The sequence below is a fragment of the Haliotis rufescens genome, unplaced genomic scaffold, assembly GCF_023055435.1.
Source record: "Haliotis rufescens isolate VD_foot unplaced genomic scaffold, xgHalRufe1.0.p SCAF_4, whole genome shotgun sequence".
Taxonomy (NCBI): Eukaryota; Metazoa; Mollusca; class Gastropoda; order Lepetellida; family Haliotidae; genus Haliotis; species Haliotis rufescens.
The window spans coordinates 61,986,290-62,001,334 of NW_025964112.1; the positions used below are offsets into that span (position 1 = coordinate 61,986,290).

At 39.1% G+C, this 15,045-nt stretch overlaps 1 protein-coding gene across 1 annotated transcript; it reads left to right on the forward strand.

Moving 5' to 3' along the window:
- The first annotated feature begins 4,857 nt into the window (after positions 1 to 4,857).
- LOC124116790 (dnaJ homolog subfamily C member 9-like) lies at positions 4,858 to 13,382 on the forward strand. Its single transcript, XM_046478303.2, has 5 exons — positions 4,858 to 5,041; positions 8,955 to 9,107; positions 9,490 to 9,606; positions 11,572 to 11,783; positions 12,944 to 13,382. The coding sequence occupies exons 1-5, from the start codon at positions 4,948 to 4,950 to the stop codon at positions 13,151 to 13,153; spliced, it is 786 nt and encodes a 261-aa protein (XP_046334259.2). The 5' UTR covers positions 4,858 to 4,947; the 3' UTR covers positions 13,154 to 13,382.
- The last annotated feature ends 1,663 nt before the right edge of the window (positions 13,383 to 15,045 follow it).

The following is a 15,045-nucleotide window of genomic DNA, read 5'->3' on the forward strand; positions in this document are numbered from 1 at the left end:
GACATTGCAGCTCCCCAGGACCCCCTCCTCTCTCCCCCGCGCTCTCTCTCTCTCTCTCTCTCTCTCTCTCTCTCTCTCACAAGTAGCAATGGGTTTCTGGGGACAAATTCTACCCCGTGTCACCCGCGGGGTCGGTCAACTATGCACCAACGTGTTAAACGTCTGTAACAACGATTAAAAGCGGTGATAAACCTGACTCACTCAGAACGAATCTCGGACGGGATGCAGAACAACACGAAATTGATATTGAATATATATCAAATATCAAATTAGCCATGTTTATGCTTCTGATTATCGTAAGTCTGTGTTAAAGTAAGGGAGTTACGATCACCTTCGCGCTAAGATCGCTTTGTGTAACGGGGCCCTGGGTGAGTACTTGATGTCTAAGGGACTGGTCACTAGGTTGCTGCTGTGTTGAAGAAAACACCGATGGCGCAATTGGAAACTGGACCATATAATCTGATAACAATGGTATATATTGGTTGATGGTATGTGTATGATAGCTAGAGAAGGGTATTTAGGATTTTCTAATGAATCAGAACAAATATAAGTGCGTGGTTTCCGGTCGAAAGGTGTGTCTCCTGGTCCAGGTGTGACAGACGTCATGAGCAGACGACACCCGGCGCCATTTTGCATTCGGACGTGTGGCATGAAAGGAAATGGCCACTGTGCGAGAATGAAGGCTCAGAGTGACAGCTAGTGCTACTACAAATAGGCGGAGGGACATAAAAATATTTTGCTCAATTAAAAAAGCTTCACACACAGAAGGGATTTGTCAGATTGGTAGTGAAAGCGGCGAGCACGTTTCGAATCAATTATTTCGACTCCATGATTTTCATCTTTGTACGTGTGTGCTCCGGTGCTTCCATTAAGCGCTCTTTGATGTAAAGGTAATTGTCGACTAGCTGCCTTCTAACGAGTTCGCCCTTGAAGACCTGGTCACATAGCACACTCATAAATTCATATAGCCCTATAATATAATCGTCGTTTAAATTACGCCTCCATTCATCAGTCCAGAGTGATATGATTACGGCCTTTTTGGGCCGTGTTTCGGCGGGAGAAGGCGTCGAACTAGATCTAAACGTCAGTAAAGTAGCAACCCCATGCCATGGCGGCTAATTGGAGTATACCATAATTCGCGCTATCCGATCAATTAATTTATATTTTATTATCGTTCGTTTGGAATTGGAGAAAGGAGGAGTATGTTTCTGGACACATTCTCGAGTTATCGCGCCATTAACTTTACAAAGAGGTTAATCCTCTGCAATGCTTATGGGACAAAACTGTTGTCAGTTTATGCAAGGGGTCCTCCTATCTTGTGGCATTTGTGTGGTCTTTGTTGGAATATATATATTCGCCGAAAACGTTGTTTATGATCTCAGCAGTTTCAAATGATCTGTTAAATATAGACAAGGTGGACGCATGGTGTTTTATAAACAATCCTGCGGATTCTGGTTACACACCCTTGCGGTGAGGGAACGTAAACCAACAGATACGGCGTCGAATAAACTCGCTCTACAATCCCTATCAGCAGGGGGTCATTTAATCAACGCCACAAAATTCACATTTAATTAATCGATTACACACAAGTGTTTGTCAATATTTTATGTAGAATTGAGATTGCTAAATAATATACAAAACCATTGTTGATAGTTTGTGGTGTTTATTGGTAGATAACACGCTCTTGTCATGTGATTCTTTAACCCAGATTCTCAAATATGATATAAAAACACTATAGCCCTTCCATTCAAACTTATACACAGTTTATATCACAGACAAATCAGCTGGTTCTTTCAAATAATGGCTTCACTTACTGTATCTCTAAACAGCAAATATTTGTAAATCTTACCTTTTTTCGAGATAGCTGTAAGTGAATGCTCTTTTATAGCAAGCCCATGATCGTATACAAACATCAATCTGTGTATATAGAAATGAATGCTTTGAATGTAGATCACAACAGATTATCACACCCTACCAAAAAGACACTATCAGCTGTTTCACTTGCTAACCCAGTGACTTAGCAGAATTGTGTGTAGATATATCCTGTATATGAAAAGTAACAATAAGGCCAAGGTTAATATCAGTACGGGTCGATGAAAGTTTACAATTCCGAGGCTTGCAGATATACATAGAAGTATGCATACACCTAAAATATGAGTTAACTTATATGGAATGAAATACGCGCACAATCTGATTTAACAATACATGTATATAGATGTTAATACACATAAACGCATACATCTGACATACATACACGTAAAATCGGGTTACACTATATAGAATTACATACATCTGAAACCTAATTCACACTATACTGAGTGGTACATGTACGTATAGCAGCATTATTCAATCAACTCTATTAAAAGACACTTTCAACGTTGTATTCTGGCGGGCTGAAAGGTTTGGAAGCTGTTATTGTATGACCTGAACGACCTTTAGTACAACATGTACAACGCGCAGTCGGGGCGATTATGTGTAGTGCCAGAACACTCACGTTTACGTGCAATTATATAACACCTAGTGTGTTTACGTGCAACGTCAGAGCACTTAAGGTTGCGTGCAGCTTTAGAACACTGAAGTTTACGTGCATTTTTATAACACTTAATATATTTACGTGCAACGTCAGAACACTTAAGGTTGCGTGCAGCTTTAGAACACTTGCGTTTACGTGCAATTGTATAACACTTAATATATTTACGTCCAACGTCAGAACACTTAAGGTTGCGTGCAGCTTTAGAACACTTGCGTTTACGTGCAATTGTATAACACTTAATATATTTACGTGCAACGTCAGAAGACTTATAGTTGCGTGCAACTTTAGAACACTCAAGTTTACATGCAATTTGATAACACTTAATATATTTACGTCCAACGTCAGAACACTTAAGGCTGCGTGCAACTTTATTACATTCAGGTTTACATGCAATTTGATAACACTTAATATATTTACGTCCAACGTCAGAACACTTAAGGCTGCGTGCAACTTTATTACATTCAGGTTTACATGCAATTTGATAACACTTAATATATTTACGTCCAACGTCAGAACACTTAAGGCTGCGTGCAACTTTATTACATTCAGGTTTACATGCAATTTGATAACACTTAATATATTTACGTGCAACGTCAGAACACTTAAGGCTGCGTGCAACTTTATTACATTCAGGTTTACATGCAATTTGATAACACTTAATATATTTACGTCCAACGTCAGAACACTTAAGGCTGCGTGCAACTTTATTACATTCAGGTTTACATGCAATTTGATAACACTTAATATATTTACGTGCAACGTCAGAACACTTATAGTTGCGTGCAACTTTAGAACACTCAAGTTTACATGCAATTTGATAACACTTAATATATTTACGTCCAACGTCAGAACACTTATAGCTGCGTGCAACTTTAGAACACTCAAGTTTACATGCAATCTGATAACACTTAATATATTTACGTGCAACGTCAGAACACTTATAGTTGCGTGCAACTTTAGAACTGTGTTGTGATTCCGTCTGTGTATATACACGAGTACTTACATCCAGAGACAAACTCTACGATCATACACATCAGCTGACATCGCATTCTTCTAGTTTCTGAGGTCCGTAACTCTTTGATTATATTTACATTAATTTCAACAAAACGTTGGCATCAAAAGGACGACAATGACTGTCATTCATGAAGCCTTGATCAAACTCAAGCCACACCCGAGAGGAACACGGCTGCCAATGCCAGCTTCATCAGTCCTTCCGTTTCAGAGGAGATGTTTACAGAGCCTTGACTGCTTCTCGAGCGGCGTTACGAAGGTGTCAGCGTCTACATTAAAAATGCGCAACAACAACAACATTATAGCGTAACAGTTTGTTGAGCCTCACTACCAAATACAAAAAATAGTGCGTTTCCAAATACGACTGCCGTGCTTGCATATCTAAATATATTTTCTCTGAATAAATAATGATATTCATACCATTTGCTTTAACGTAAGTGGGAAGTTCAAGTTGTTGTACTACTACCACCACCAACAACAACACCACCACCAACAACAACAACACCAACACTACCACTGCTACTACCGCTACTACCGCTACGACAATTACTACTACTACTACTACTACTACTACTACTACTACTACTACTACCACTACGGCAACCGCTACTGTCTTCTTTATAATATATTCTTTTACTAAAAAGAAATAGATAAGATACCACTTACACATCCGTCTCTTTTGGCATTTATCATGCAAAAACATCCATGTCCAATTTATGTTTTCGTTTTCACATTAATGGCCACTTAACGAAGCTTAATGCATTTAAATTGCATCATACATACAGGTATATAGATTAAGAGCATTGCCCATGCGGACATTACCGGGGCTACAATTAGTTTGACAAGGTAGACACAATTTTATGGATAACAACTTCTTTAATACTGTAAAAAGCGACGTTTCGTTCTGACCTGCTTGACAACGGTAAAAGGATATATACCTAAACGTCGCTTTTTACAATATTAAAGAAGTTGTTATCCATAAAATTGTGTCTACCTTGTCATCCGTCGACTTCTAAGTAATGCCTATCAAACAATTTACAATTTGTTTGGTTTAAGCAAAATTCTTGGTGATGTTAGCGCTGATCTGCATGAGTTTCCAATCTTGGTTAAAAAGAACCAGTATTACAATCTGGTGTACTTACCACTAATCTTACATTCATAATTTACATAACCCTTAACTAAATATCTCGGATAAAGTGATTTACACCTACGAACCATAATGAAAGAAGCGGCATATAAAATGAAAAATCGGTAACGTGAAATCGAGTGATCAAAGGGAAGGCACTCTAATCCAACTCAAGTGGTTTCCCTTCTGTAACTCTCTAGGATTAGAGAATGTCGTGAAATAACGCGCGAAAGCGCTGATGTACCAAACGATAGATTAATTTTGCTGACAAAGAAAAATGCCAGGTCTATTAGAATCGTGTCGTGATCTGTATGACACGGAGGACTTGTACGATGTACTGAAAGTAAGGAAAAATGCTAGCCAACAAGAAAGTAAGTTGTTGCCCAAGTATAGTCCGAGACTACCGATATTAATCTGACAAGTGTGATCCCAAAATGCAAATGTAAACAAATAAATTACCAGTAGGTAGCCAAGAGCTGTGAATGTGTCCATCAGCAGGTTCTTGTATTTTTGCTGTTCACCCAAACTATGTTTTACTGTTATTTGGTGGATCTATTAGGGAACTTGATGAGAGCCTGTTTAAGAATATTTGGTCCAATGGGAATTCCAGGCTAGATTTGACACCTATTGACGACCTATGCTACCACTACAACTACAGCGGTAGAAATAGGCACTAGTCCTATTGTCCTTGCTGAACTGCCCAATAGTTAAGGATGCCCAATAGTTAGTCATAAGGACTTGTATAAATTTGCCATTTTAAAGGGGTTTTGCTATATATTATTATAAGGACTAGCGGACTAAAAATGCTAGTTTCTACCTCTAAACTAGGGCTATATTATACTCGGGTTACACCATCAGTTACTATTTCAAGCTTCCCCACTAGATATATTTGTGTAACATAGTTAAATTGCTTCGTGTTATTGGAAAGTTCACTTAATGTCTTGAATATGTTTGGGTATGTCATATATATATATTATGATTCACAGCATGGAAATGGGATTGTTAATTGATCTTTTTCAAAGAAATGACCAATTTATAAATTTTAACGATTAACTACAAAATTGTTAGAGAGGGTAAACTCTCATTTTTTTGTATCAACTGTCCCTTTTTAGAAGTAAGTAAGACCTCTGCTTTTGAAGGACGAGCAGGTAAAGGGGCACTGATCTACAGCAATTCCTCGGGACTGGTTGTTGCCTTTGTTATGTTTTTTTCCCTGTGAGTACCCGGATGATATAGCAGAACTCTAGACGAGATCACGACCTGTGCTGCGCATTTCGTAAGCACATTTGTCGCTGTCATTGATAGTATAAGGGTGTATGGTCATATTGATCAACAAAATGAAATACAATTTAGTCTTGAAAATAATAAGGAAATGTAGGTATCTTTGTGGGTAGCAATGGTAATGGTGACAAAGTTTTGATAAGTCACTTGCTTGGTATTGTGCTATTTTCGTTTACACTATTGTGACTTGCAACACAAAGTTAATATTTCCCCTGAGCATTGCTTATTTTATCGTGTGTATATTTTATTGTCAGAATGTGTAAAATTTTCAGGCAATTTGTTATACTCCTAAATAATCAGGTTTTTTACAAATTGAATGAAAAATCTGTCCAATTATGTTGTTATGATAACAAATTCCAACCATTCTTATGTTTTAATTTCATCACCCAGTGTCTGAAAATGATATGATTAAAAGAAAACGAAAGTCAATGTACATTTCTTTAGATTTGGCTTCTAACCCTAGCATAATTAGTCTGTTGTTATGTTTTAAGCCATTTTGAACCTCATAATAATTGTTAGTCAATCTGTTAAATAAGATGTTTCAGTCAATTTGTAAGTATTTAGACATTTTATAATTTGCCTCAGTGAATCACAATTTACACATTGACTGTTAAATATACACGCCTACAAACAAAAAGGCTTGTGAAAACAATGTCTGGCATGCACCGAAGAAAAAGTAGAGGAATTGAGCAAATGAATGAAAACAAAATGCAAATATCATAAGTACAACCTTCCAAAGTATTATATATAATATCAGGCAGTTACTTGTTCGATGAATGTATCCGTGATAATGCACATAAAGGAACAATATCCCATTGTCTGCAGCTGTACACAGAAACGGATGCAGGCTAAAACGGCACCTCAGCAAAACATCACCGACTTCTTGGGCGATAACGGCTACTAATTGTCAGGCGAAAATGGCACCTCTATTTGTAACAACGATAAGAACGATTTATGCAGTAGTATATATGCTTTATTTACATGCTTTATTATGTTATGTTGTAGTATATGTTTCCCTTGGGCGGGGACACGGTCTGTTATCCGAAGAAACATTTCGGCTTGCTGCCTGCAGAAAGGGGAGATATATATGAAATAAAATAAAATTACTATTTATTTCCTACCAACTAAAATAAATATTAAATATATCGTATACCTGTAGTCCAATTTCTTGACATTTCCGCCAGACTCAGTTTCAGATTGACATTGAGTCAATTGAGTAAAGGCCTCCCAATCAGAGTCGGTGAGTGAATTGGACATAATTTAATTTAACAATAATCTGTGTTTGCAAGTTGCCATGTAAGTTGAATTTCATTTATTTTACTTCAAAGCATGTGATGTCTTCACAATAAGTTAAGTTGAGGCGACTAACGGGATCGGGTGGTCAGGCTAGCTGACTTGGTTGATGCAGGTCATCGATCCCAATTGCGTGGATCGATGCCCATGATATGAATCACTGGATTGTCTGGTCCAGACTCGATTATTTACAGACCACTGTCATATAGCTGTAATATTTCTGAGTGCGGCGTTAAACAACAAACCAACCAACCATAGTTGAGCCTCCAAATCAGAGTCGGCGGGTAGAGGCTAGTTTCTAATGTAAACTTTTTTAACATTTCACAATTATTTGTGTTTGCATGTGACCATGTGAGTTTAATTTCATGTATTTCAGTACCAAGGTTAAAAAAATAATAAGGTGTCGTTTTCTCCAGGCAATAGTAGCTGTTTTCGCTTTAGGCAAGGTGCCGTTTTCACTTGGTGATGTTTTTCGGAGGTGACGTTTTAGCTATAACCTGATAGAAATTTATCTTTGTAACAATGAACTATTTTAAATATATATAGCGTTGCTGGATATTATGACTTGTGTTCGTTTCACAAATGATCACAAAGTTTGTTTCAGGTGTTTCACATAGGTGTCAAGTCTCAAAGGTCAGCTGAGAAAGCCCACGTGACAACTTTTTTCATAATGTCCACATAAAATCCATTGAGTTAGATAACAATGAGCAATCAATCAATGTATTATCGGTTAATCCTTTGAACATAGTATGTCGTTCTTACATCGGCACTTCACGCCATGATATGAGTGTATACCATCAGCTTAGTAAACTTGCACATGTAAACACCTACAAATCCACTGTGCAAGATAACAGTGAATAATCAATCAACACATTTTCTGTTGATCCTTTGATGGCGAGGAATTATCAGTTGATTTACAAAAAAGAAAATCCACTGATCATTCATCTCTTGCTGGGCTGCCACGTGCATATTACATAACACACATTTCACCCCACTTCAAACATGGATTTAGATTAAATAATTACCCCAGACACAAGAAATGCCAAATGGGAACACATTAGGTAATCTGGGGTATTACCAAATAACGACATCCGATGAGCTTCCACCATACTTTCTGTCTGTTACGGCTGAAGAACTTGCGCCTTTTGTCAAAATCGTCGTAGATCACGAGTAACAGATCAGAGTTAAAAAATGAACAGATATTGCCTCAAAGTTTATTTAGCTGTCCTTACAGATAGTAGCCCAATCTCTTGTCACGCTCGGTTGTGTTCGCGAGCAAATATACTCACTGCAGCTAGTGAGCTCTAGTGGGCAGTGTTAGACAGCCCGGAAGAGACCAGAGATCAGTGACCCTTTAAGTTGACCCCAGTAGGTCAAATTGTTTTTTGATATATCGCTGGATCATAGGTTTTCGGACGTCATACGGTTTCGGATGGCCATGTTTATTGTGATTACTCGCGTTATAACGGGGGTGTAGCATCACACAAACCCTGTAAATACACAGATGATGGCTTGTTTTTCAGACAAAGTTGTCTTTCCAAAGTGAATGATAAGTTTTACTGTTGTTCATGTGATAAGAGAGAAAACTAGGAATGTTTCTTAAGCGTCCAAAAGCCCCAAACACGGGGATAAGTCCATCTTTAGTGATGATTGGGTCTGACCATCTTATGTTCTGAGTTTGTGGAATCTGTAAACTGTCTTTTTTTTCAGTCAAGAAAGGCTACCATAAGTTATCACTGAAAGTACACCCGGACCGAGTTAAGGAGGATGACAAGAGCGAGGCCACACAGAAGTTTCAGACTCTTGGCAAGATCTACAGCATTCTGTCCGACAAAGAGAAGCGAGCTGTTTATGATGAAACTGGTAAGCTATTCATCCAGCAGTCCGGAGATTTTGACACATTTGAGATAATACATGCCATACAGATGGAACATTGCTGAGTCATGAAACCATACTCACTGAGACAAACTGAAAATTGATCAGAACCTGGTTGGTGATTTATATCAACCATGACTATGACTGAGAGTTCGATTTTTGTCAACTTTTGTAAAATTTCCAAATGCCATTCACAAGCTATCAAACTTTGTTATGATAATTCCAGCAGTGGAAAGTGAGTAAAAAGCTTCCACATGGCTAACAGATTCCTCAACTTGCTTATAAATGCTTCTTCAGTCTTGCTTACTAGATCCTTAGCTTAATTTCTTTGACTAGTAGTAAGTTTATGTCTTGCTTGTTTCATATTCAGGGGACATTGATGAGGAGAATGATGTGGAACAAGACAAGGATTGGTATGAGTACTGGAGAATGCTGTTTGCCAAGATATCCATCAAAGATATTCAGGAATATGAAAAAAAGTACAAAGGTATGAATCATAATCTCTGAAGAAAGATTGGTTAGTTGCAATGTATTGTGCCATGATGTGCGTCTTGAAGTCAATCGAAATGAAACTGGTGTATAAGGTTAAGGAGTACATGCTATTTTCCATAAAAATGAATTGTAATACTATTTGCTTACAGTATGTGTAACTAATGAGTTCCAAAGCCTTTTGGGGGCACGGGTGGCCCAGTCGTCTAAGGCGCTGCGATTCGCTGTGCAGAGTTGCGTCCCTTAGGCACGCCAGAAACCTATGATTGTGGGTTCGAATCCCGGTTCGCCCCTATTATATTTCTAGGTTTGTCAGCACCATATCCGTGCTCGTGGGTTCACCGAAGTGGTAAATGTCAGAAACCTGCATCACTTCGGGCTTTCCTCCCACATTAAGCTGACACACCGTGATATAACTGGAATACTGTTAAAAGCGGCGTTAAACCAAACTCACTCATTCCAAAGCCTTTGCTACTTTGTTTGACAAATTTTCATCATATGTATTGATAGGGTCCTTAAACATTCCTTTTGATAAACCAACACTACTAGCATGTCATGGGGGTTCGTCACAGGGTTAGAATTTGTCCCCAGCATCGTATGCTGCTTGTAGGAGGTTACTTAAGTGATTGGGTGGTCAGGCTCAGTGACTTAGTTCATAGAGTGTCATCATATCACAACGGCAGGGATCATTGCTCATGATATCAAACAGTGGTTTGTCTATGCTGTCAGCATTTAGCCGGAATATTGCTAAAAGGGGGGTTTAACAAGGCAAAAAGAAACAAATCCACTATGGCAAATGGCAAGTTTTCATGTATCATTTATCATCTCCAGATCTTACTACCCAGACGAGGTAACAGTTACAGTTCTAGTGTCAGTTTCCAGGGTGAGGGTTTCCAGGCCAACAGGGTCTGGACTATTGACAGTAATATCAGTGTGTGAGGGACACTGCGAAACATGCCAAATAATACTCTAATGGTAACAGACAAGCTGACTTTAATTAAAAAATATACTTATATGAATATCGCTGATTTTGTTCAACAACAAAGATTGATGAGGTACTATATTTGCCAGTCCACAGGGACTGGCAGTCACATGAATTACCGGTCCAAACCTGATTTTACTGGTAATTACTGGTAAACGGGAACACTGCTGTAATATATACCCTTGGTCTGTGTGTATGTGTACCATACAAAAAATATTGTCCCCCGTGAAGATCCAGGTAACAATTGGTCATCAGCAAGTTGGCAGCAACCCATTATTGTTTTATGAAGTGGCTAATGGGATCGGGTGGCCAGGCTCAGTGACTTTGTTGATGCATGTTATTGTATCCCAAATGCATAGTTTGATGATCATGATTTCAATCATTAGATTGTCTAGTCCAGATTTGTTTATTCACAGACCGCCATCATATGGCTTGATTGTTGCTGAATTAAACAACAGACATATGAATAGGTATTGTCATTACCGTTGACCAATGATACAGGCAAATATCATAATGTTTGTTTGTTTGTTGTTTAACGCCGCACTCAGCAATATTCCAGCTATATGACAGTGGTCTGTAAATAATCAAGTCTGGAACAGACAATCCAGTGATTGACAACATGAGCATCGATCCACGCAATTGATGACATGCATCAACCAAGTCAGGGAGCTCTACCGCCCGATCCCGTTAGTCGCCTTACGACGAGCATAGTCGCCCTTTACAGCAAGCATGGGTTGCGGAAGACCTATTCTACCCGGGATCTTCACAGGCCAAATGATGAATGTCATAATGACTCATATATCATGATATATAGGTTTGATTGTATCAGATGAATGTCGTGAGCATGGCCTTCCTTTGATCTCATCCAGAAAGTCAAAGGATTATTCTCGTTCTTAATTGTGGTTTACCAACATATAAAAATTGTTTGGTGTGAAGCTGAGTAAGGCAACAGAGCCCATTCACTAATTCCATGTTGTGCAGGGTCCAAGGAGGAGCTGAAGGACCTGAAGGCTGCCTATCTGGAGTCCGAGGGAGACATGGACGTGATCCTCGAGAGTGTGTTGTGTGCTACCATTGATGATGAAGACAGATTTGCCAAAATACTCAAAGATTTCATCAAGAAGAAAGAAGTGCCAGACTTCAAGGCCTTCAGTAAAGAATCTAAGACAAAGAAAGCAAAGAGAAGGAAAGAGGTTTGTGAGCTTGCAAGGTCTTTAAGTTTTGCAGTAGTTTGAAAAAAACCCATTTACCATCCAAACAATCTTTTTATTGATAAGTGAAAACAAACAAGAGTGGTAGTGATTGTAGTCAGTGGTTTGCCACTGTAGTTTCAGCAGATTCCATTATTTTTGTATAAACCTACAAGTATTTGCAACCAGTGTATCAGTCGAGGTTTCGGTTCTGTCTCAAAGGTAGTTTCAGGAGCAATTTATCCTTAACACCTATAAATTGTATCCCTTTCAAATTCCTGGGATGAACCCCAACAGTGCTCAATAGTGAAGGTTTGATCCCCTGCTGCATCATACCAAAAGACATTAAAAGATGGTACTTGTTGTTACCCTGCCTGGCACTCGGCATTAAGGGGCTGAAACAAGGACTGGTTGGGTGAGTCAGTAAACTGTCTGGGTGGGGTATTTGTGTTAAACACTGCGGCATGGTATCTCAGTGGGCTAGCACTATAAAATCAGCGTACGTCAGACTAGTACAAACAGCCACACACACACATGTGCAGGCACGTCACTATAAAAGTGCAATACTCATGGACGTGACGCCAAAACACAATTCACCTCACCTCACCACACCTCACCTCACCTCACCTCACCTCACCTCGATAGTGAAACAATTTCCCCAAAACATTTTTGTCAAAAGTCATATTTTTTTTTACTTTGGGTCAGTTTGTTTTGTGGGTTTATTGTATAATCCAACTGATAATATGAAGGGCCTAAGGCTATGACAACCATTACTTTATATTCAATTTTCTCAATCTTGCTGAATAGTTAACAGTACAGATGGGTTGATACTTATGAACAATGAGGATTTCCTACACACGTGTGAACTGTGTGACATGCTCAGAAGAGCATATCTTAATGTTCAGGTAGATATTTGAAAGCTTTTGTGTACAGGTTGTTTGTATACGCCAGTATTGGATGAACTAACACTTGTTTCCTGGGACTGACAAGACACAGTCCAAGGCAGCAGCCGTTTGATCTTCAGGGAGATATTTGTTTTGGTCAGATTATTTTCTCAGTCATGCTTTTAACACAACATTTGGTTTTCTCAAAAAAATGCATTGGCTGGTTTGACCAGCCTGAGATGACTTTCCCAATGTTGAACCTGGATTGTATGCTTGCAGGCAGAGGCTGAGGCTGAGGAAGCTAAGGATGCCATGAAAGAAATCGGAATGAAGGAAACCGATTCCCTGAAGGCTATGATTCAAAAGAGGCATGCAGCGCGGGGTGCTTCGGCTGACGACTTCTTTGCCCAGCTGGAAGCCAAGTATGCAGAACCAAAGAGACCAAAGCCTGGCACCAGCAGAAAGTCAAAGTCAAAGTCAAAGTCATAACATCTGGGGACTCCGAATGGACTGGTTAGGAATTTGGGAATGAAAAACCTAAATCCAGTTTGCTTCTTATTCCATTCATTGCAAGTTGCATGTTGGTTACCATGGTTATTGTTGTAAGTTATTTATGCTGCTCAGCGTTTGAAATGTCACTTTGTTGATATACACTGTATTTCACTTATCAAATTTGTCTCTTAAGATATATTGTGAAATAAAAACTTTTGAATGCTTATTCTGTTATGATCGTGTACAACATCATGGTGCTTATTATCCACCACTGCCAGGAAGTAAGAAATGTACCAATGGTTGGTTGGTCTGTAAATAATCGAGTCTGGACCAAACAATCCAGTGATTAATATCATGAGCATCGATCCACGCAATTGGGATCAATGACATGCTTAAGGAGATCATATATAAATCATAGACCTGCATCACTTCGACCCTTCCTCCCACATTAAGCTGACACGCTGCCATATAACTGGAATACTGTTAAAAGCGGAGTTAAACTCAACTCACTCACTCACTCACTCACTCACTTCTGTGTGCCATGACATAGCTGGGATACTGCAGACTGCAACTGCTCATTCACTGTCATGAGAAACCTAAGCTTATTCGCTCAAATCTATCGAATGACAAGGGACTGCTTTTATTCTTGAAGAAGATATGCAGTTACACACTTTACCAGACAACATGCTTGTCGTAAAAGTCGACTAACGGGATCGGGTGGTCAGGCTTACAGACTTGGTTGATGCATGTCACGATCCCAATTGCGTTGATTGATGCTCATAATATCAATCACAGGATTGTCTGGTCCAGACTCGATTATTTACAGACCGCCCTCATATAGCTGGAATATTACTAAGTGTGGTGTAAAACAACAAACCAACCAACCATCCAGACAACAAGGGAGAGAATACAAGTGGAGTACACTAGAACCATCCTCGATGGATGTCAACGTCTGTGGGACATTGTGTACTATCGACATTTGCTGAGACAATGAAAACGCATAATCAACCAACTCTCATCAGATGAGTGTTTGTGCTCAAGTCCATCTCGGATTAAATCGAATGAGATTCGAACACAAACGATGACATTATTATTTATCCCATGCCTAGAAACACAGAGAAACTTACTTTGATTTTTGATGCCATTTTACCAAATATTTCAAAACTTGAGTGAGTGGGGTTTAACATTAAATATTAAATATTAAATATTTTTAAGTTCTGTCACTGCGTGTCTTAATGTTTGAGAGAAGCCCAGTGTGACGCAGTTCAGATTACCCATGACTATGGTGTGGTGGTATCAAACCAAAATATCCTACTTGGACTAAATCTGGGATTCAAACCCTCCCCCAGCTGATCCGGCCATGGCGAATTACGACACCAAGGGTGAATGAATAAAAAAATGTTTGTATAAGAAAGTGCTTGGTTGAAAGGAGAAAATCTTGTAAACGAGATACGACGGTATCTGTTATTAAATTACGGATATTTGAGGTATTGATCAGACTATAGGAGACCTTTAGTCAGTATGTCACTAGAACTCACGGTTGCTACGTCAGATGATGACGCGCAGACAAGATGACCAGAACGTTTCAGAAAATGGGCCCCGTTTCACAACGCGACATGGCCGTACGACGATCGTTAGTGTATGTTAATTATTATCCCCCGCCCAACAAAGTTAGCGGCGGATATAGAAACGGGCTCCGTCCGTCCGTCACGTTTCGTTTCCGGAGCATAACTCAGAAACCGTTCAATATGTTTTCATGAAACTTTGCAGGTCTGTCAAGTACAGGCTGAACTTGTGCCTTTTGCTATTTAGAAATTTTAGAAATTTATATTTTTTACGTTTCCATGGCAACAAGAAGGACTTAGGTTCTGTGGGGGTAGGGTTCGTTT

Bases quoted from the DNA above. Each gene is read 5' to 3' on its own strand.
- LOC124116790 (XM_046478303.2), top strand. From the start codon at position 4,948: ATGCCAGGTCTATTAGAATCGTGTCGTGATCTGTATGACACGGAGGAC. The intron at 9,607-11,571 runs GTATGAATCATA...CATGTTGTGCAG, and splicing joins ATATGAAAAAAAGTACAAAG to GGTCCAAGGAGGAGCTGAAG. The intron at 11,784-12,943 runs GTTTGTGAGCTT...GTATGCTTGCAG, and splicing joins AAGCAAAGAGAAGGAAAGAG to GCAGAGGCTGAGGCTGAGGA.